The sequence below is a fragment of the Bombus affinis genome, chromosome 5, assembly GCF_024516045.1.
Source record: "Bombus affinis isolate iyBomAffi1 chromosome 5, iyBomAffi1.2, whole genome shotgun sequence".
Taxonomy (NCBI): Eukaryota; Metazoa; Arthropoda; class Insecta; order Hymenoptera; family Apidae; genus Bombus; species Bombus affinis.
Genome location: NC_066348.1, coordinates 149,987 through 177,425, shown reverse-complemented (window position 1 = coordinate 177,425; position 27,439 = coordinate 149,987). Strand labels below are relative to the sequence as shown.

General features: G+C 26.2%; 1 protein-coding gene and 1 long non-coding RNA gene across 12 annotated transcripts; one reads left to right on the top strand and one right to left on the bottom strand.

Annotated features, from left to right (window-relative positions):
• Positions 1-40: 40 nt before the first annotated feature.
• On the top strand, positions 41-20,450 carry LOC126916898 (uncharacterized). The gene is made up of 3 exons (XR_007710811.1): positions 41-218; positions 19,260-19,439; positions 20,220-20,450. It is a non-coding gene; the product is annotated as an uncharacterized LOC126916898 (long non-coding RNA).
• On the bottom strand, positions 16,359-27,439 carry LOC126916877 (DNA-directed RNA polymerase subunit beta''-like). 11 transcript variants are annotated; one of them, XR_007710761.1, is made up of 3 exons: positions 26,918-27,439; positions 23,588-24,187; positions 20,544-22,117 (listed from the first exon to the last, which is right to left on the bottom strand). XR_007710761.1 is itself a non-coding variant. In XM_050723127.1 (3 exons), the coding sequence occupies exons 1-3, from the start codon at positions 27,390-27,392 to the stop codon at positions 21,513-21,515; spliced, it is 1,320 nt and encodes a 439-aa protein (XP_050579084.1). In that variant the 5' UTR covers positions 27,393-27,439; the 3' UTR covers positions 20,544-21,512. The 11 variants fall into 11 exon arrangements, 5 of the variants coding, with proteins under 5 accessions (XP_050579084.1, XP_050579087.1, XP_050579088.1 ...); XM_050723127.1 differs by having other exon boundaries at positions 23,948-24,187; XM_050723130.1 differs by having other exon boundaries at positions 24,128-24,187.

The following is a 27,439-nucleotide window of genomic DNA, read 5'->3' as shown; positions in this document are numbered from 1 at the left end:
ACTATAACGTGTAACGTTATATACTATTATATATTAACGTATAACCTTACATACTATTACGTAATAACGTATAACGTTATATAGTATCACTATATCACGTATAACGTGGTATATTATTACCATATAACGTATAACGATAAATACTATTACGTAATAACGTATCACGTTATATACTATTACGTAATAACGTATCACGTTATATACTAGTACGTAATAACGTATAGCGTTATGTAGTATTACCATATCACGTATAACGTTGTGTATTACTACCATATAACGTACAACGATATATACTATTACGTAATAACGTATAACGTTATATAGTATTACACTATAACGTATAACGTTATATACTATTACGTAATAACGTATAACGTTATATACTATTACATAATAACGTATAGCGTTATATACTATTAGGTAGTAACGTATAACGTTATATAGTATTACCATATAACATATAACGTTATATACTATTACGTAATAACGTATAACGTTATATAGTATTACGTAATAACGTTTAACGTTACATAGTACTACACTATAACGTATAACGTTATATAGTATTACGTAATAACGTATACCGTTGTATAGTATTTCCATATGACGTATAACGTTCTATACCATTACGTAATAACGTATAGCGTTATGTAGTATTACAATATCACGTATAACGTTGTATATTATTACCATATGACGTATAACGTTATATACTATTACGTAATAACGTTTAACGTTATATAGTATCACTATATCACGTATAACGTTGTATATTATTACCATATAACGTATAACGATATATACTATTACGTAATAACGTATCACGTTATGTACTATTACGTAATAACGTATCACGTTATATACTAGTACGTAATAACGTATAACGTTATATAGTATTACTATATCACGTATAACGTTGTACATTATTACCATGTAACGTATGACGTTATATAATATTACGTAATAACGTATAACGTTACATACTATTACGTAATAACGTATAACGTTATATAGTATTACCATATAACGTATAACGTTATATAGTATTACCATATAACGTATAACGTTATATACTATTACGTAATAACGTATAACGTTATATAGTATTACGTAATAACGTATAACGTTACATAGTACAACACTATAACGTATAACGTTATATAGTATTACGTAATAACGTATACCGTTGTATAGTATTTCCATATGACGTATAACGTTCTATACCATTACGTAATAACGTATAACGTTATGTAGTATTACCATATCACGTATAACGTTGTATATTATTACCATATGACGTATAACGTTATATACTATTACGTAATAACGTATAACGTTATATAGTATCACCATATAACGTATAACGTTATATAGTATTACCATATAACGTATAACGATATATACTATTACGTAATAACGTATCACGTTATGTACTATTACGTAATAACGTATCACGTTATATACTAGTACGTAATAACGTATAGTGTTATGTAGTATTACCATATCACGTATAATGTTGTGTATTACTACCATATAACGTACAACGATATATACTATTACGTAATAACGTATAACGTTATATAGTATTACACTATAACGTATAGCGATATATACTATTACGTAATAACGTATCACGTTATATACTCTTACGTAATAACGTATCACGTTATATTCTAGTACGTAATAACGTATAGCGTTATGTAGTATTCCCATATCACGTACAACGTTGTGTATTACTACCATATAACGTATAACGATATGGACTATTACGTAATAACGTATAACGTTATATAGTATTACACTATAACGTATAACGTTATATACTATTACGTAATAACGCATAACGTTATATAGTATTACGTAATAACGTAAAACGTTACATAATATCACACTATAACGTATAACGTTATATAGTATTACTATATCACGTATAACGTTATATACTATTACGAACTACTGTACAACGTTATATACTGTTACTATATAACGTATAACGTTACATGGTATTACCATATCACGTATAACGTTGTATATTCTTACCATATGACGTATAACGTTATATACTATTACATAATAACGTATAACGCTTTATACTATTACGTAATAACGTATAACGTTATATAGTATTGCACTATAACGTATAACGATATATACTATTACGTAATAACGTATAACTTTATATACTATCACATAATAACGTATAACGATATACTATTACGTAATAACGTATAACGTTATATGGTATTACCATATCACGTATAACGTTGTTTATTATTGCTATATAACGTGTAATGTTATATACTATTACGTGATAACGTATCACGTTATATACTATTACGTAATAACGTATAACGTTATATAGTTCCACTATATCACGTATAACGTTGTGTATTATTACCATAAAACGTACAACGATATATACTATTACGTAATAACGTATAACGATATACTGTTACGTAATAACGTATAACGTTATATGGTATTACCATATCACGTATAACGTTGTATATTATTACTATATAACGTATAACGTATAACGTTATATAGTATCACTATATCACGTATAACGCTGTATATTATTACCATATAACGTATAACGATATATACTATTACGGAATAACGTATAGCGTTATGTAGTATTACCATATCACGTATAACATTGTATATTATTACCATATGACGTATAACGTTATATACTATTACGTAATAACGTATGCCGTTATGTAGTATTACCATATCACGTATAACGTTGTATATTATTACTATATATCGTATCACGTTATATACTACGAGGTATTAACGTATAACGTTATATAGTATTACCATATCACGTATAATGTTATATACCATTACGAAATAACGTATAGCTATATGTAGTATTAGCATATCACTTATAATGTTGTATATTATTACTATATAACGTATAACGTTATATGCTGTAACGTAATAACGTATAACGTTATATAGTATCTCTATATCACGTATAACGTTGTATATTCTTACCATATGACGTATAACGTTATATACTATTACATAATAACGTATAACGCTTTATACTATTACGTAATAACGTATAACGTTATATAGTATTGCACTATAACGTATAACGATATATACTATTACGTATTAACGTATAAAGTTACATATTATTACGTAATAACGTATAACGTTATATAGTATCACTATATCACGTATAACGTTGAATATTATTACCATATAACGTATAACATTATATACTATTACGTAATAACGTATAACGTTATATAGTATTACCATATTACGTATAACGTTATATAGTATTACGATATAACGTAAAACGATATATACTATTACGTAATAACGTATAACGTTATATAGTATTACGTAATAACGTATAACGTTACATAGTATTACACTATAACGTATAACGTTATATAGTATTACGCAATAACGTATACCGTTGTATAGTATTTCCATATCACGTATAACGTTATATACCATTACGTAATAACGTATAGCGTTATGTAGTATTACCATATCACGTATAACGTTGTATATTATTACCATATGACGTATAACGTTATATACTATTACGTAATAACGTTTAACGTTATATAGTATCACTATATCACGTATAACGTTGCATATTATTACCATATAACGTATAACGATATATTCTATTACGTAATACCGTATCACGTTATATACTATTACGTAATACCGTATCACGTTATATACTAGTACGTAATAACGTATAGCGTTATGTAGTATTACCATATCACGTATAACGTTGTGTATTACTACCACATAACGTTTAACGTTATATAGTATTACGTAATAACGTATACCGTTACATAGTATTACACTATAACGTATAACGTTATATAGTATTACGTAATAACGTATACGTTGTATAGTATTGCCATATCACGTATAACGTTATATGCCATTACGTAATAACGTATAGCGTTATGTAGTATTACCATATCACGTATAACGTTGTATATTCTTACCATATGACGTATAAAGTTACATAGTATTACACTATAACGTATAACGTTATATACTGTTACGTAATAACGTACACCGTTATATAGATTTTCCATATCACGTATATCGTTATACACCATTACGTAATAACGTATAGCTTTATGTAGTATTACCATATCACGTATAACGGTGTATATTATTACCATATGACGTATAACGTTATATACTATTACGTGATAACGTATAACGTTATATAGTATTACCATATCACGTATAACGTTGTATATGAATACTATATAACGCATAACGTTATATACTATTACGTAATAACGTATAACGTTATATAGTTCCACTATATCACGTATAACGTTGTATATTATTACCATAAAACGTACAACGATATATACTATTACGTAATAACGTATAACGATATGTAGTGTTACCATATAAGGTATAAAGATATATACGATTACGTAATAACGTATCACGTTTTATACTATTACGTAATAACGTATAACGTTACATACTATTACGTAATATCGCATAACGTTATATACTATTACGTAATAACGTATAACGTTATATAGTATCACTATATCACGTATAACGTTGTATGTTATTACATTTAACGTATGACGCTATATACTATTACGTAATAACGTATAACGTTATATAGTATTACAATATCACGTATAACGTTGTATATGAATACTATATAACGCATAACGTTATATCCTATTACGTAATAACGTATAACGTTATATAGTATTACCATAACACGTATAACGTTATATACTATTACGTAATAACGTATAACGTTATATAGTATTACGTATTATCGTATAACGTTACATAGTATTACACTATGACGTATAACGTTATATAGTATTACGTAATAACGTATACCGTTATATAGTATTGCCATATCACGTATAATGTTATATACCATTACGTAACAACGTATAGCTTTATGTATTATTACCATATCTCGTATATCGTTGTATATTATTACTATATAACGTATAACGATATATACTATTACGTAATAACGTATCACGTTATATACTATTACGTAATAACGTAGCACGTTATATACTAGTACGTAATAACGTATAGCGTTATATGGTATTACCATATCACGTATAACGTTGTATATTATTACTATATGACGTATAACGTTATATACTATTACGTAATAACGTATATCGTTATATGGTATTACCATATCACGTATAAAGATGTATATGAATACTATATAGCGCATAACGTTATATCCTATCACGTATTAACGTATAACGTTATATGGTATTACCATATTACGTATAACGTTATATACTATTACGTAATAACGTATAACGTTATATAGTATAACCATATCACGTATAACGTTATATACTATTACGTAATAACGTATAACGTTATATGGTATTACCATATCACGTATAAAGATGTATATGAATACTATATAGCGCATAACGTTATATCCTATCACGTATTAACGTATAACGTTATATGGTATTACCATATTACGTATAACGTTATATACTAGTACGTAATAACGTATAGCGTTATATGGTATTACCATATAACGTATAACGTTGTATATTATTACTATATGACGTATAACGTTATATACTATTACGTAATAACGTATAACGTTATATATTATTACGTATTAACGTATAACGTTACATAGTATTACACTATAACGTATAACGTTATATAGTATTACGTAATAACGTATACCGTTATATAGTATTGCCATATCACGTATAATGTTATATACCATTACGTAACAACGTATAGCTTTATGTATTATTACCATATCACGTATAACGTTGTATATTATTACTATATAACGTATAACGTTATATACTATTACGTAATAACGTATAACGTTATATACTATTACATAATAACGTATAACGTTACATACTATTACGTAATAACGTATAACGATATAAGGTACTACCATATCACGTATAACGATGTATATGAATACTATATAGCGCATAACGTTATATCCTATCACGTATTAACGTATAACGTTATATGGTATTACCATATTACGTATAACGTTATATAGTATTACGTAATAACGTATACCGTTATATAGTATTGCCATATCACGTATAATGTTATATACCATTACGTAACAACGTATAGCTTTATGTATTATTACCATATCACGTATAACGTTGTATATTATTACTATATAACGTATAACGTTATATACTATTACGTAATAACGTATAACGTTATATACTATTACATAATAACGTATAACGTTACATACTATTACGTAATAACGTATAACGTTATATGGTATTACCATATCACGTATAACGTTATATACTGTTACGTAATAACGTATAACGTTATATAGTATTACACTATAACGTATAACTTTATATACTATTACGTAATAACGTATAACGTTATATACTATTACATAATAACGTATAACGTTACATACTATTACGTAATAACGTATAACGATATATGGTACTACCATATCACGTATAACGATGTATATGAATACTATATAGCGCATAACGTTACATCCTATCACGTATTAACGTATAACGTTATATGGTATTACCATATTACGTATAACGTTATATACTATTACGTAATAACGTATAACGTTGTATAGTATTACCATATTACGTATAACGTTATATACTATTACGTAATAACGTATAACGTTATATATTATTACGTATTAACGTATAACGTTACATAGTATTACACTATAACGTATAACGTTATATAGTATTACGTAATAACGTATACCGTTATATAGTATTGCCATATCACGTATAATGTTATATACCATTACGTAACAACCTATAGCTTTATGTATTATTACCATATCACGTATAACGTTGTATATTATTACTATATAACGTATAACGTTATATACTATTACGTAATAACGTATAACATTATATAGTATTACCAGATGACGTATAACGTTATATACTATTACGAAATAACGTAAAACGTTATATACTATTACGTAATAACGCATAACGTTATGTTGAATTACCATATTACGTATAACATTATATAGTATTACGATATAACGTAAAACGATATATACTATTACGTAATAACGTACAACGTTATATACTACTACGTAATAACGCATAACGTTATATAGTATCGCTATATCACGTATAACGTTGTATATTATTACCATATAACGTATAACGTTATATACTATTACGTAATAACGTATAACGTTATATACCATTACGTAATAACGCATAACGTTATATACTATAACGTAATAACGCATAACGTTATATACTATAACGTAATAACGTATAACGTTATTTAGTATTACCATATCACGTATAACATTATATACCATTACGTAGTAACGTATAGCGTTATGTAGTATTACCGTATCAGGTATAACGTTGTATATTTTTACCATATGACGTATAACGTTATATAACATTACGCAATAACGTTTAACGTTATATAGTATTACCATATTACGTATAACGTTGTATAGTATTACCATATAGCGTATAACGATATATACTATTACGTATTAACGTATAACGTCATATAATATTACGTAATAACGTATAACGTTATGTATTATTACCATATAAGGTATAACCATATATACTATTACGTAATAGCGTATAACGTTATATAGCTTTACCATATTACGTATAACGTTATATAGTATCACTATATCTAGTATAACGTTGTATAATATTACCATATAACGTATAACGTTATATACTATTACGTAATAACGTATAACGTTATATACTATTACGTAATAACGTATAACGTTATATACTATTACGTAATAACGTATAACGTTGTATAGTATTACCATATCACGTATAACGTTATATACTATTACGTAATAACGTATAACGTTATATATTATTACGTATTAACGTATAACGTTACATAGTATTACACTATAACGTATAACGTTATATAGTATTAAGTAATAACGTATACCGTTATATAGTATTGCCATATCACGTATAATGTTATATACCATTACGTAACAACGTATAGCTTTATGTAGTATTACCATATCACTTATAACGTTGTATATTATTACTATATAACGTATATCGTTATATGCACTTACGTAATAACGTATAACGTTACATGGTATTACCATATCACGTATAACGTTGTGTATTACTACCATATAACGTATAACGTTATATACTATTACGTAATAACGTATACCATTATATAAATTTTCCATATCACGTATAACGTTATATACTATTACGAACTACCTTACAACGTTATATACTGTTACTTTATAACGTATAACGTTATATGCTGTTACGTAATAACGTGTGACGTTATATGCTGTTACGTAATAACGTATAACCTTACATGGTATTACCATATTACGTATAACGTTACATACTATTACGTAATAACGTATAACGTTATATAGCATTACGTAATAACGTATAACGTTATATAGTATTACGTAATAACGTATAACGTTATATACTAGTACGTAATAACGTATAGCGTTATGTAGTATTACCATATCACGTATAACGTTGTGTATTACTACCATATAACGTACAACGATATATACCATTACGTAATAACGTATAACGTTATATAGTATTACACTATAACGTATAACGTTATATACTATTACGTAATAACGTATAACGTTATATACTATTACATAATAACGTATAACGTTATATACTATTACGTAATTACGTATAACGTTATATAGTATTACTATATGACGTATAACGTTGTACATTATTACCATATAAAGTATGACGTTATATACCATTACGTAATAACGTATAGCGTTATGTAGTAATACCATATCATGTATAACGTTGTATATTATTACCATATGACGTATTACGTTATATACTATTACGTAATTACGTTTAACGTTATATAGTATCACTATATCACGTATAATGTTGAATATTATTACCATATAACGTATAACGATGTATACTATTACGTAATAACGTATTACGTTATATACTATTACGCAATAACGTATCACGTTATATACTAGTACGTAATAACGTATAGCGTTATGTAGTATTACCATATCACGTATAACGTTGTGTATTACTACCATATAACGTACAACGATATATACTATTACGTAATAACGTATAACGATATATAGTATTACACTATAACTATTACGTAATAACGTATAACGTTATATACTATTACATAATAACGTATAACGTTATATACTATTACATTATAACGTATAACGTTATATAGTATTACAATATCAAGTATAACGTTATATACTATTGCGTAATAACGCATAACGTGATATAGTATTACGTAATAACGTATAACGTTACATAGTATTACACTATAACGTATAACGTTATATACTATTACGTAATAACGTATAACGTTATATAGTATTACTATATCACGTATAACATTGTACATTATTACCATATAACGTATGACGTTATATAATATTACGTAATAACGTATAACGTTATATAGTATTACTATATCACGTATAACGTTGCATATTATTACTATAAAACGTATAACGTTATATAATATTACGTAATAACGTTTAACGTTATATAGTATCACTATATCACGTATAACGTTGTATATTATTACCATATAACGTATAACGATATATACTATTACGTAAAAACGTATCACGTTATATACTATTACGTAATAGCGTATCACGTTATATACTAGTACGTAATAACGTATAGCGTTATGTAGTATTACCATATCACGTATAACGTTGTGTATAACTACCATATAACGTACAACGATATATACTATTACGTAATAACGTATAACGATATATAGTATTACGCTATAACTATTACGTAATAACGTATAACGTTATATACTATTACATAATAACGTATAACGTTATATACTATTACATTATAACGTATAACGTTATATAGTATTACTATATCACGTTTAACATTGTACATTATTACCATATTACGTATGACGTTATATAATATTACGTAATAACGTATAACGTTAAATAGTATTATACTATAACGTATAACGTTATATAGTATTACGTAATAACGTATAACGATATATAGTATTACACTATAACTATTACGTAATAACGTATAACGTTATATACTATTACATAATAACGTATAACGTTATATACTATTACATTATAACGTATAACGTTATATGGTATTACCATATTACGTATAACGTTATATACTATTACGTAATAACGTATAACGTTATATAGTATTACCATATCACGTATAACGTTATATACTATTACGTAATAACGTATAACGTTATATAGTATTACCATAACACGTATAACGTTATATACTATTACGTAATAACGTATAACGTTATATAGTATTACGTATTAACGTATAACGTTACATAGTATTACACTATGACGTATAACGTTATATAGTATTACGTAATAACGTATACCGTTATATAGTATTGCCATATCACGTATAATGTTATATACCATTACGTAACAACGTATAGCTTTATGTATTATTACCATATCTCGTATAACGTTGTATATTATTACTATATAACGTATAACGATATATACTATTACGTAATAACGTATCACGTTATATACTATTACGTAATAACGTAGCACGTTATATACTAGTACGTAATAACGTATAGCGTTATATGGTATTACCATATCACGTATAACGTTGTATATTATTACTATATGACGTATAACGTTATACACTATTACGTAATAACGTATAACGTTATATGGTATTACCATATCACGTATAAAGATGTATATGAATACTATATAGCGCATAACGTTATATCCTATCACGTATTAACGTATAACGTTATATGGTATTACCATATTACGTATAACGTTATATACTATTACGTAATAACGTATAACGTTATATAGTATAACCATATCACGTATAACGTTATATACTATTACGTAATAACGTATAACGTTATATGGTATTACCATATCACGTATAACGTTATATACTGCTACGTAATAACGTATAACGTTACACGGTATTACGATATCACGTATAACGTTGTGTATTACTACCATATAACGTACAAGGATATATACTATTACGTAATAACGTATAACGTTATATAGTATTACACTATAACGTATAACTTTATATACTATTACGTAATAACGTATAACGTTATATACTATTACATAATAACGTATAACGTTACATACTATTACGTAATAACGTATAACGATATATGGTACTACCATATCACGTATAACGATGTATATGAATACTATATAGCGCATAACGTTATATCCTATCACGTATTAACGTATAACGTTTTATGGTATTACCATATTACGTATAACGTTATATACTATTACGTAATAACGTATAACGTTGTATAGTATTACCATATTACGTATAACGTTATATACTATTACGTAATAACGTATAACGTTATATATTATTACGTATTAACGTATAACGTTACATAGTATTACACTATAACGTATAACGTTATATAGTATTACGTAATAACGTATACCGTTATATAGTATTGCCATATCACGTATAATGTTATATACCATTACGTAACAACGTATAGCTTTATGTATTATTACCATATCACGTATAACGTTGTATATTATTACTATATAACGTATAACGTTATATACTATTACGTAATAACGTATAACATTATATAGTATTACCATATGACGTATAACGTTATATACTATTACGAAATAACGTAAAACGTTATATACTATTACGTAATGACGCATAACGTTATGTTGAATTACCATATTACGTATAACATTATATAGTATTACGATATAACGTAAAACGATATATACTATTACGTAATAACGTACAACGTTATATACTACTACGTAATAACGCATAACGTTATATAGTATCACTATATCACGTATAACGTTGTATATTATTACCATATAACGTATAACGTTATATACTATTACGTAATAACGTATAACGTTATATACCATTACGTAATAACGCATAACGTTATATACTATAACGTAATAACGTATAACGTTATTTAGTATTACCATATCACGTATAACATTATATACCATTACGTAGTAACGTATAGCGTTATGTAGTATTACCGTATCAGGTATAACGTTGTATATTTTTACCATATGACGTATAACGTTATATAACATTACGCAATAACGTTTAACGTTATATAGTATTACCATATTACGTATAACGTTGTATAGTATTACCATATAACGTATAACGATATATACTATTACGTATTAACGTATAACGTCATATAATATTACGTAATAACGTATAACGTTATGTATTATTACCATATAAGATATAACCATATATACTATTACGTAATAACGTATAACGTTATATAGCTTTACCATATTACGTATAACGTTATATAGTATTACACTATAACGTATAACGTTATATACTACTACGTAATAACGCATAACGTTATATAGTATCACTATATCTAGTATAACGTTGTATAATATTACCATATAACGTATAACGTTATATACTATTACGTAATAACGTATAACGTTATATACTATTACGTAATAACGTATAACGTTATATACTATTACGTAATAACGTATAACGTTGTATAGTATTACCATATCACGTATAACGTTATATACTATTACGTAATAACGTATAACGTTATATATTATTACGTATTAACGTATAACGTTACATAGTATTACACTATAACGTATAACGTTATATAGTATTAAGTAATAACGTATACCGTTATATAGTATTGCCATATCACGTATAATGTTATATACCATTACGTAACAACGTATAGCGTTATGTAGTATTACCATATCACGTATAACGTTGTATATTATTACTATATAACGTATATCGTTATATGCACTTACGTAATAACGTATAACGTTACATGGTATTACCATATCACGTATAACGTTGTGTATTACTACCATATAACGTATAACATTATATACTATTACGTAATAACGTATACCGTTATATAAATTTTCCATATCACGTATAACGTTATATACTATTACGAACTCCCTTACAACGTTATATACTGTTACTATATAACGTATAACGTTATATGCTGTTACGTAATAACGTGTGACGTTATATGCTGTTACGTAATAACGTATAACCTTACATGGTATTACCATATTACGTATAACGTTACATACTATTACGTAATAACGTATAACGTTATATAGCATTACGTAATAACGTATAACGTTAAATAGTATTACGTAATAACGTATAACGTTATATACTAGTACGTAATAACGTATAGCGTTATGTAGTATTACCATATCACGTATAACGTTGTGTATTACTACCATATAACGTACAACGATATATACCATTACGTAATAACGTATAACGTTATATAGTATTACACTATAACGTATAACGTTATATACTATTACGTAATAACGTATAACGTTATATACTATTACATAATAACGTATAACGTTATATACTATTACGTAATTACGTATAACGTTATATAGTATTACTATATCACGTATAACGTTGTACATTATTACCATATAAAGTATGACGTTATATACCATTACGTAATAACGTATAGCGTTATGTAGTAATACCATATCATGTATAACGTTGTATATTATTACCATATGACGTATTACGTTATATACTATTACGTAATTACGTTTAACGTTATATAGTATCACTATATCACGTATAATGTTGAATATTATTACCATATAACGTATAACGATGTATACTATTACGTAATAACGTATTACGTTATATACTATTACGTAATAACGTATCACGTTATATACTAGTACGTAATAACGTATAGCGTTATGTAGTATTACCATATCACGTATAACGTTGTGTATTACTACCATATAACGTACAACGATATATACTATTACGTAATAACGTATAACGTTATATAGTATTACACTATAACGTATAACGTTATATACTATTACGTAATATCGTATAACGTTATATACTATTACATAATAACGTATAACGTTATATACTATTACGTAATAACGTATAACGTTATATAGTATTACACTATAACGTATGACGTTATATACTATTACGTAATAACGTATAACGTTGTACGGTATTACCCTATAACGTATGACGTTATATACTATTACGTAATAACGTATAACGTTATATAATATTACCATATCAGGTATAACGTTATATACTATTACGAACTACCTTACAACGTTATATACTGTTACTATAACGTATAACGTTATATGCTGTTACGTAATTACGTATAACGTTACATGGTATTACCATATCACGTATAACGTTGTGTATTACTACCATATAACGTATAACGTTATATACTATTACGTAATAACGTATAACGTTATATAGTATTACGATATAACGTAAAACGATATATACTATAACGCATTGACGTATAAAGTTATATATTATTACGCAATAACGTATAACGTTATATAGTATCACTATATCACGTATAACGTTGTATATTGATACCATATAACGTATAACATTATCTACTATTACGTTATCACGTATAACGTTATGTAGAATTACCATATCACGTATAACATTGTATATTATTACCATATAACCTATAACGTTATATACTATTACGTAATAACGTATAACGATATATACTATTACGTAATAGCGCATTACGTTATATAGTATTTCGTAATAACGTATAACGTTATATGGTATTACCATATCACGTACAACGTTGTATATTATTACTATATATCGTATCACGTTATATACTACGAGGAAATAACGTATAACGTTATATAGTATTACCATATCACGTATAATGTTATAAACCATTACGGAATAACGTATAACTTTATGTAGTATTACCATATCACGTATAACGTTGTATATTATTACTATATAACGTATAACGTTATATGCTGTTACGTAATAACGTTTAACGTTACATGGTATTACCATATCACGTATAACGTTGTGTATTACTACCATATAACGTACAACGTTATATACTATTACGCAATAACGTATAACGTTATGTAGTATTACGTAATAACGTATAACGTTAAATAGTATTATACTATAACGTATAACGTTATATAGTATTACGTAATAACGTATGCCGTTATATAGTATTTCCATATCACGTATAACGATGTATATTATTACTATATAACGTATAACGTTATGTAGTATTACCATATCACGTATAACGTTGTATATTATTACCATATGACGTATAACGTTATATAATATTACGTAATAACGTTTAACATTATATAGTATCACTATATCACGTATAACGTTGTATATTATTACCATATAACGTATAACGATATATACTATTACGCAAAAACGTATCACGTTATATACTATTACGTAATAGCGTATCACGTTATATACTAGTACGTAATAACGTATAGCGTTATGTAGTATTACCATATCACGTATAACGTTGTGTATAACTACCATATAACGTACAACGATATATACTATTACGTAATAACGTATAACGATATATAGCATTACACTATAACTATTACGTAATAACGTATAACGTTATATACTATTACATAATAACGTATAACGTTATATACTATTACATTATAACGTATAACGTTATATAGTATTACAATATCAAGTATAATGTTATATACTATTGCGTAATAACGCATAACGTGATATAGTATTACGTAATAACGTATAACGTTACATAGTATTACACTATAACGTATAACGTTACATACTATTACGTAATAACGTATAACGTTATATAGTATTACTATATCACGTATAACATTGTACATTATTACCATATAACGTATGACGTTATATAATATTACGTAATAACGTATAACGTTATATAGTATTACTATATCACGTATAACGTTGTACATTATTACCATATAACGTATGACGTCATATAATATTACGTAATAACGTATAACGTTATATAGTATCACTATTTCACGTATAACGTTGTGTATTACTACCATATAACGTTCAACGATATATACTATTACGTAATAACGTATAACGTTATATAGTATTACACTATAACGTATAACGTTATATACTATTACGTAATAACGTATAACTTTATATACTATTACATAATAACGTATAACGATATACTATTACGTAATAACGTATAACCTTATATGGTATTACCATATCACGTATAACGTTGTTTATTATTGCTATATAACGTGTAATGTTATATACTATTACGTGATAACGTATCACGTTATATACTATTACGTAATAACGTATAGCGTTATGCAGTATTACCATATCACGTATAACGTTGTTTATTATTGCTATATAACGTGTAATGTTATATACTATTACGTGATAACGTATCACGTTATATACAATTACGTAATAACGCATAACGTTATATGGTATTACCAGATCACGTATAACGTTGTATACTATTACCATATAACGTATAACGTTATATACTATTACGGAATAACCTATAGCGATATGTAGTATTACCATATCACGTATAACGTTGTATATTCTTACCATATGACGTATAACCTTATATACTATTACGCAATAACGTTTAACGTTATATAGTATTACGTAATAACGTATACCGTTACATAGTATTACACTATAACGTATAACGTTATATAGTATTACGTAATAACGTATACGTTGTATAGTATTGCCATATCACGTATAACGTTATATGCCATTACGTAATAACGTATAGCGTTATGTAGTATTACCATATCACGTATAACGTTGTATATTGTTACCATATGACGTATAAAGTTACATAGTATTACACTATAACGTATAACGTTATATACTATTACGTAATAACGTACACCGTTATATAGATTTTCCATATCACGTATATCGTTATACACCATTACGTAATAACGTATAGCGTTATGTAGTATTACCATATCACGTATAACGGTGTATATTATTACCATATGACGTATAACGTTATATACTATTACGTGATAACGTATAACGTTATATAATATCACTATATCACGTATAACGTTGTATATTATTACTATATATCGTATCACGTTATATACTACGAAGTAATAACGTATAACGTTATATAGTATTACGTAATAATGAATAACGTTACATAGTATTTCACTATAACGTATAACGTTATATACCATTACGTAATAACGTGTAGCGTTATGTAGTATTACCATATCACGTATAACATTGTGTATTACTACCATATAACGTACAACGATATATACTATTAGGTAATAACGTATAACGTTATATAGTATTACACTATAGCGTATAACGTTATATACAATTACGTAATAACGTATAACGTTGTATACTATTACACAATAACGTATAACTTTATATACTATTACGTAATAACGTATAACGTTATATGGTATTACCATATCACGTATAACGTTGTATATAATTACTATATAACGTATAACGTTATATACTATTACGTGATAACGTATAACGTTATATAATATCACTATATCACGTATAACGTTGTATACTATTACCATACAACGTATAACGTTATATACTATTACGTAATAACGTATAACGTTATATAGTATTACCATATGACGTATAACGTTGTATATGAATACTATATAACGCATATCGTTATATCCTATTACGTAATAACGTATAACGTTATATAGTATTACCATATCACGTATAACGTTGTATATGAATACTATATAACGCATAACGTTATATACTATTACGTAATAACGTATAATGTTATATAGTTCCACTATATCACGTATAACGTTGTATATTATTACCATAAAACGTACAACGATATATACTATTACGTAATAACGTATAACGATATGTATTGTTACCATATAAGGTATAAAGATATATACGATTACGTAATAACGTATCACGTTTTATACTATTACGTAATAACGTATAACGTTACATACTATTACGTAATATCGCATAACGTTATATACTATTACGTAATAACGTATAACGTTATATAGTATCACTATATCACGTATAACGTTGTATGTTATTACATTTAACGTATGTCGCTATATACTATTACGTAATAACGTATAACGTTATGTAGAATTACCATATCACGTATAACAATATATACTATTACGTATTAACGTATAACGTTATATACTTTTACGTAATAACGTATAACGTTATATAGTTTCACTATATCACGTATAACGTTGTATATAATTACCATATAACGTACCACGTTATATACTATTACGTAATAACGTATAACGTTATATAGTATTACCATATCACGTATAACGTTGTATATGAATACTATATAACGCATAACGTTATATCCTATTACTTAATAACGTATAACGTTATATAGTATTACCATAACACGTATAACGTTGTATATGAATACTATATAACGCATAACGTTATATCCTATTACGTAATAACATATAACGTTATATGGTATTACCATATCACGTACAACGTTATATAGTATTACCATATAACGTATAACGATATATACTATTACGTATTAACGTATAACGTTATATACTATTACGTATTAACGTATAACGTTATATACTATTATGTAATAACGTATAACGATATATAGTTTCACTATATCACGTATAACGTTGTATATTATTACCATAAAACGTACAACGATATATACTATTACGTAATAACGTATAACGTTATATAGTATTGCGTAATAACGTATAACGTTATATGGTATTACCATATCACGTATAACGTTGTATATTATTACTATATAACGTATAACGTTATATACTATTACGAAATAACGTATAACGTCATATACTATTACGTAATAACGTATAACGTTATATAGTATTACGTGATAACGTATAACGTTACATAGCAGTACACTATAAAGTATAACGTTATATAATATTACGTAATAACGTATACCGTTATATAGTATTTCCATATCACGTATAATGTTATATACCATTACGTAATAACGTATAGCGTTATGTAGTATTACCATATCACGTATAACGTTGTATATTATTACCATATGACGTATAACGTTATATACTATTACGTAATAACGTTTAACGTTATATAGTATTACCATATTACTTATAACGTTATATAGTATTAAGATATAACCTTAAACGATATATACTATTACGTATTAACGTATGAAGTTATATACTATTACGTAATAACGTATAACGTTATATAGTATCACTATATCACGTATAACGTTGTATATTGTTACCATATAACTTATAACGTTATATACTATAACGTAATAAGGCATAACGTTATATAGTATCACTATATCACGTATACCGTTGTATATTATTACCATACAACGAATTACGATATATACTATTACGTAATAACGCATCACGTTATATACTATTACGTAATAACGTATCACGTTATATACTATTACGTAATAACGTGTAGCGTTATATACTATTACGTAATAACGTGTAGCGTTATGTAGTATTACCATATCACGTATAACGTTGTGTATTACTACCATATAACGTACAACGATATATACTATTACGTAATAACGTATAACGTTATATACTATTACACAATAACGTATAACGTTGTATACTATTACGTAATAACGTATATCGTTATATGGTATTACCATATCACGTATAACGTTGTATATAATTACTATATAACGTATAACATTATATACTATTACGTGATAACGTATAGCGTTATATAGTATCACTATATCACGTATAACGTTGTATATTATTACCATACATCGTATAACGTTATATACTATTACGTAATAACGTATAACGTTATATAGTATTACCATATCACGTATAGCGTTGTATATGAATACTATATAACGCATATCGTTATATCCTATTACGTAATATCGTATACCGTTATATAGTATTACGTGATAACGTATAACTTAACATAGTATTACACTATCACGTATAACGTTATATACTATTACGTAATAACGTATACCGTTATATAGTATTTCCATATCACGTATAACGTTATATACTATTACGTAATAACGTTTAACGTTATATAGTATCACCATATTACGTATAACGTTATATAGTATTAAGATATAACGTTAAACGATATATACTACAACGTATTAACGTATAAAGTTATATACTATTACGTAATAACGTATAACGTTATATAGTATCACTATATCACGTATAACGTTGCATATTGTTACCATATAACTTATAACGTTATATACTATTACGTAATAAGGCATAACGTTATATAGTATCACTATATCACGTATAACGTTGTATATTACTACCATACAACGAATAACGATATATACTATTACGTAATAACGCATCACGTTACATACTATTACGTAATAACGTATAGCGTTATGTAGTATTACCATATCACGTATAACGGTGTATATTATTACCATATGACGTATAACGTTATATACTATTACGTGATAACGTATAACGTTATATAATATCACTATATCACGAATAACGTTGTATATTATTACTATATATCGTATCACGTTATATACTACGAAGTAATAACGTATAACGTTATATAGTATTACGTAATAATGTATAACGTTACATAGTATTACACTATAACGTATAACGTTATATACTATTACGTAATAACGTGTAGCGTTATGTAGTATTACCATATCACGTATAACGTTGTGTATTACTACCATATAACGTACAACGATATATACTATTACGTAATAACGTCTAACGTTATATAGTATTACACTATAACGAATAACGTTATATACAATTACGTAATAACGTATAACGTTGTATACTATTACACAATAACGTATAACTTTATATACTATTACGTAATAACGTATAACGTTATACGGTATTACCATATCACGTATAACGTTGTATATAATTACTATATAACGTATAACGTTATATACTATTACGTGATAACGTATAACGTTATATAATATCACTATATCACGTATAACGTTGTATACTATTACCATACAACGTATAACGTTATATACTATTACGTAATAACGTATAACGTTATATAGTATTACCATATCACGTATAACGTTGTATATGAATACTATATAACGCATATCGTTATATCCTATTACGTAATAACGTATAACGTTATATAGTATTACGTGATAACGTATAACTTAACATAGTATTACACTATAACGTATAACGTTATATACTATTACGTAATAACGTATACCGTTATATAGTATTTCCATATCACGTATAACGTTGTATATTATTACCATATAACGTAATAACGTATAACGTTATATAGTATTACCATATTACGTATAACGTTATATACTATTACGTACTACCGTATAACGTTATATACTATTACGTACTACCGTATAACGTTATATACTGTTACTATATAACGTATAACGTTATATACTGTTACTATATAACGTATAACGTTATATACTATTTCGTAATAACGTTTAACGTTATATAGTATTACCATATTACGTACAACGTTATATAGTATTACCATATTACGTATAACGTTATATACTATTACGTACTACCGTATAACGTTATGTACTGTTACTATATAACGTATAACGTTATATACTGTTACGTAATAACGTATAACGTTACATGGTATTACGATATCATGTATTACGTTGTGTATTACTACCATATAACTTACAACGATATATACTATTACGTAATAACGTATAACGTTATATAGTATTACATTATAACGTATAACGTTATATACTATTACGTAATAACGTATAACGTTATATACTATTACATAATAACGTATAACGTTACATACTATTACGTAATAACGTATATCGTTATATGGTATCACTATATCACGTATAACGTTGTATATTTTTACCATACAACGTATAACGTTATATACTATTACGTAATAACGTATATCGTTATATGGTATTACCATATCACGTATAACGTTGTATATTATTACCATACAACGTATAACGTTATATACTATTACGTAATAACGTATAACGTTATATAGTATTACCATATCACGTATAACGTTGTATATGAATACTATATAACGCATAACGTTATATCCTATTACGTAATAACGTATAACTTTATATAGTATTACCATATCACGTATAACGTTGTATATTATTACCATATAACCTATGACGTTATATACTATTACGTAATAACTTATAGCGTTAAGTAGTATTACCATATCACGTATAACGTTGTATGTTATTACCATATAACGTATGACGTTATATACTATTACGTAATAACGTATAACGTTATATAGTATTACGTAATAACGTATAACGTTATATGGTATTACCATATCACGTATAACGGTGTATATGAATACTATATAGCGCATAACGTTATATCCTATCACGTATTAACGTATAACGTTATATGGTATTACCATATTACGTATAACGTTATATAATAGTACGTAATAACGTATAGCGTTATATGGTATTACCATATCACGTATAACGTTGTATATTATTACTATATGACGTATAACGTTATATACTATTACGTAATAACGTATAGCGTTATATGGTATTACCATATCACGTATAACGTTGTATATTATTACTATATGACGTATAACGTTATATACTATTACGTAATAACGTATAACGTTATATGGTATTACCATATCACGTATAACGTTATATACTGCTACGTAATAACGTATAACGTTACACGGTATTACGATATCACGTATAACGTTGTGTATTACTACCATATAACGTACAAGGATATATACTATTACGTAATAACGTATAACGTTATATAGTATTACACTATAACGTATAACTTTATATACTATTACGTAATAACGTATAACGTTATATACTATTACATAATAACGTATAACGTTACATACTATTACGTAATAACGTATAACGATATATGGTACTACCATATCACGTATAACGATGTATACGAATACTATATAGCGCATAACGTTATATCCTATCACGTATTAACGTATAACGTTATATGGTATTGCCATATTACGTATAACGTTATATACTATTACATAATAACGTATAACGTTGTATAGTATTACCATATCACGTATAACGTTATATACTATTACGTAATAACGTATAACGTTATATATTATTACGTATTAACGTATAACGTTACATAGTATTACACTATAACGTATAACGTTATATAGTATTACGTAATAACGTATACCGTTATATAGTATTGCCATATCACGTATAATGTTATATACCATTACGTAACAACGTATAGCTTTATGTATTATTACCATATCACGTATAACGTTGTATATTATTACTATATAACGTATAACGTAATATACTATTACGTAATAACGTATAACATTATATAGTATTACCATATGACGTATAACGTTATATACTATTACGAAATAACGTAAAACGTTATATACTATTACGTAATAACGCATAACGTTATGTTGAATTACCATATTACGTATAACATTATATAGTACTACGATATAACGTAAAACGATATATACTATTACGTAATAACGTACAACGTTATATAGTATTACACTATAACGTATAACTTTATATACTATTACGTAATAACGTATAACGATATATACTATTACGTATTAACGTATAACGTCATATAATATTACGTAATAACGTATAACGTTATATAGTATTACACTATAACGTATAACTTTATATACTATTACGTAATAACGTATAACGATATATACTATTACGTATTAACGTATAACGTCATATAATATTACGTAATAACGTATAACGTTATGTATTATTACCATATAAGGTATAACCATATATACTATTACGTAATAACGTATAACGTTATATAGCTTTACCATATTACGTGTAACGTTATATAGTATTACACTATAACGTATAACGTTATATACTACTACGTAATAACGCATAACGTTATATAGTATCACTATATCTAGTATAACGTTGTATAATATTACCATATAACGTATAACGTTATATACTATTACGTAATAACGTATAACGTTATATAGTACTATCAAATAACGTATAACATTGTATACTGATACGTAATAACGTATCACGTTATATAGTATTACGTAATAACATATAACGTTATATAGTATCACTATATCACGTATAACGTTGTATATTATTACCATATAACGTATAACGATATATACTATTACGTAATAACGTATAGCGTTATATAGTATCACTATATCACCTATAACGTTGTATATTATTACCATATAACGTATAACGTTATATACTATTACGTAATAACGTATAACGTTATATACTATTACGCAACAACGTATAACGTTATATAGTATAACTATATCACGTATAACGTTGTATATTCTTACCATATAACGTATAACGTTATATAGTATTACGCAATAACGTTTAACGTTATATAGTATTATCATATTACGTATAACGTTATATAGTATTACCATATAACGTATAACGATATATACTATTACGTATTAACGTATAACGTTATATAGCTTTACCATATTACGTATAACGTTATATAGTATTAAACTATAACGTATAACGTTATATACTACTACGTAATAACGCATAACGTTATATAGTATCACTATATCAAGTATACCGTTGTATAATATTACCATATAACGTATAACATTATATACTTTTACGTAATAACGTATAACGTTATATACTATTACGTAATAACGCATAACGTTATATACTATGACGTAATAACGTATAACGTTATTTAGTATTACCATATAACGTATAACATTATAGACCATTACGTAATAACGTATAGCGTTATGTAGTATTACCGTATCAGGTATAACGTTGTATATTTTTACCATATGACATATAACGTTATATAATAATACGCAATAACGTACAACGTTATGTAGAATTACCATATCACGTATAACGTTGTATATTATTACCATATAACGCATAACGTTATATACTATTGCGTAATAACGTATAACGTTATGCAGAATTACCATATCACGTATAACGTTGTATATTATTACCATATAACCTATAAAGTTATATACTATTACGTAATAGCGTATAACGTTATATACTATTACGTAATAACGCATAACGTTATATACTATTACGTAATAACGTATAACGTTATATAGTATTACCACATTACGCATAACGTTGTATATTATTACCATATAACCTATAACGTTATATGCTATTACGTAATAACGTATCACGTTATATACTATGACGTAATAGCGTATAAGGTTATATAGTATTACCATATTACGTATAATGTTATATAGTATCACTATATCACGTATAACGTTGTATATAATTACGATATAACGTATATCATTGTATACTATTACGTTATAACGTATCACGTTATATATTATTTCGTAATAACGTATAACGTTATATAGTATTACGTAATAACGTATAACGTTGTATATTGTTACCATATAACGTATAACGTTATATGCTATTACGTTATAACGTATCACGTTATATACTATTACGTAATAACGTATCACGTTATATACTATTACATAATAACGTATAACGTTATATACTATTACGTAATAACGTATAACGTTATATAGTATTACGTAATAACGTATAACGTTATATAGTATTACGTAATAACGTATAACGTTTTATATTGTTACCATTTAACGTATAACGTTATATACTATTACGTTATAACGTATATCGTTATGTAGAATTACCATATCACGTATAACGTTGTATATTATTACCATATAACCTATAACGTTATATACTATTACGTAATAACGTATCACGTTATATACTAGTACGTAATAACGTATAGCGTTATGTAGTATTACCATATCACGCATAACGTTGTGTATTACTACCATATAACGTACAACGATATATACTATTACGTAATAACGTATAACGTTATATAGTATTACACTATAACGTATAACGTTATATGCTGTAACGTAATAACGTATAACGTTACATGGTATTACCATATCACGTATAACGTTGTGTATTACTACCATATAACGTATAACGTTATATACTATTACGTAATAACGTATAACGTTATATACTATTACGTAATAACTTATAACGTTATATAGTATTACCATATTACGTATAACGTTATATAGTATTACGATATAACGTAAAACGATATATACTATAACGTATTGATATATAAAGTTATATATTGTTACGTAATAACGTATAACGTTATATAGTATTACTATATCACGTATAACGTTGTATATTGTTACCATATAACGTATAACGTTATATACTATTACGTTATAACGTATAACGTTATGTAGAAATACCATATCACGTATAACGTTGTATATTATTACCATATAACCTATAACGTTATATACTATTACGTAATAACGTATAACGATATATACTATTACGTAATAGCGCATAACGTTATATAGTATTACGTAATAACGTATAACGTTAAATGGTATTACCATATCACGCACAACGTTGTATATTATTACTATATATCGTATCACGTTATATACTACGACGTAATAACGTATAACGTTATATAGTATTACCATATCACGTATAATGTTATATACCATTACGTAATAACGTATAACGTTATATGGTATCACTATATCACGTATAACGTTGTATATTATTACCATATAACGTATAACGATATATACTATTACGTAATAACGTATAACGTTATGTAGTATTACCATATTACGCATAACGTTATATAGTATTACGATATAACGTAGAACGATATATACTATTACGTAATAACGTATAGTATTATATAGTATCACTATATCACGTATAACGTTGTATATTATTACCATATAACGTACAACGATATATACTATTACGTAATAACGTATAACGTTATATAGTATTACACTATAACGTATAACGTTATATGCTGTTACGTAATAACGTATAACGTTACATGGTATTACCATATCACGTATAACGTTGTGTATTACTACCATATAACGTATAACGTTATATACTATTACGTAATAACGTATAACGTTATATACTATTACGTAATAACTTATAACGTTATATAGTATTACCATATTACGTATAACGTTATATAGTATTACGATATAACGTAAAACGATATATACTATAACGTATTGACATATAAAGTTATATATTATTACGTAATAACGTATAACGTTATATAGTATTACTATATCACGTATAACGTTGTATATTGTTACCATATAACGTATAACGTTATATACTATTACGTTATAACGTATAACGTTATGTAGAAATACCATATCACGTATAACGTTGTATATTATTACCATATAACCTATAACGTTATATACTATTACGTAATAACGTATAACGATATATACTATTACGTAATAGCGCATAACGTTATATAGTATTACGTAATAACGTATAACGTTAAATGGTATTACCATATCACGCACAACGTTGTATATTATTACTATATATCGTATCACGTTAT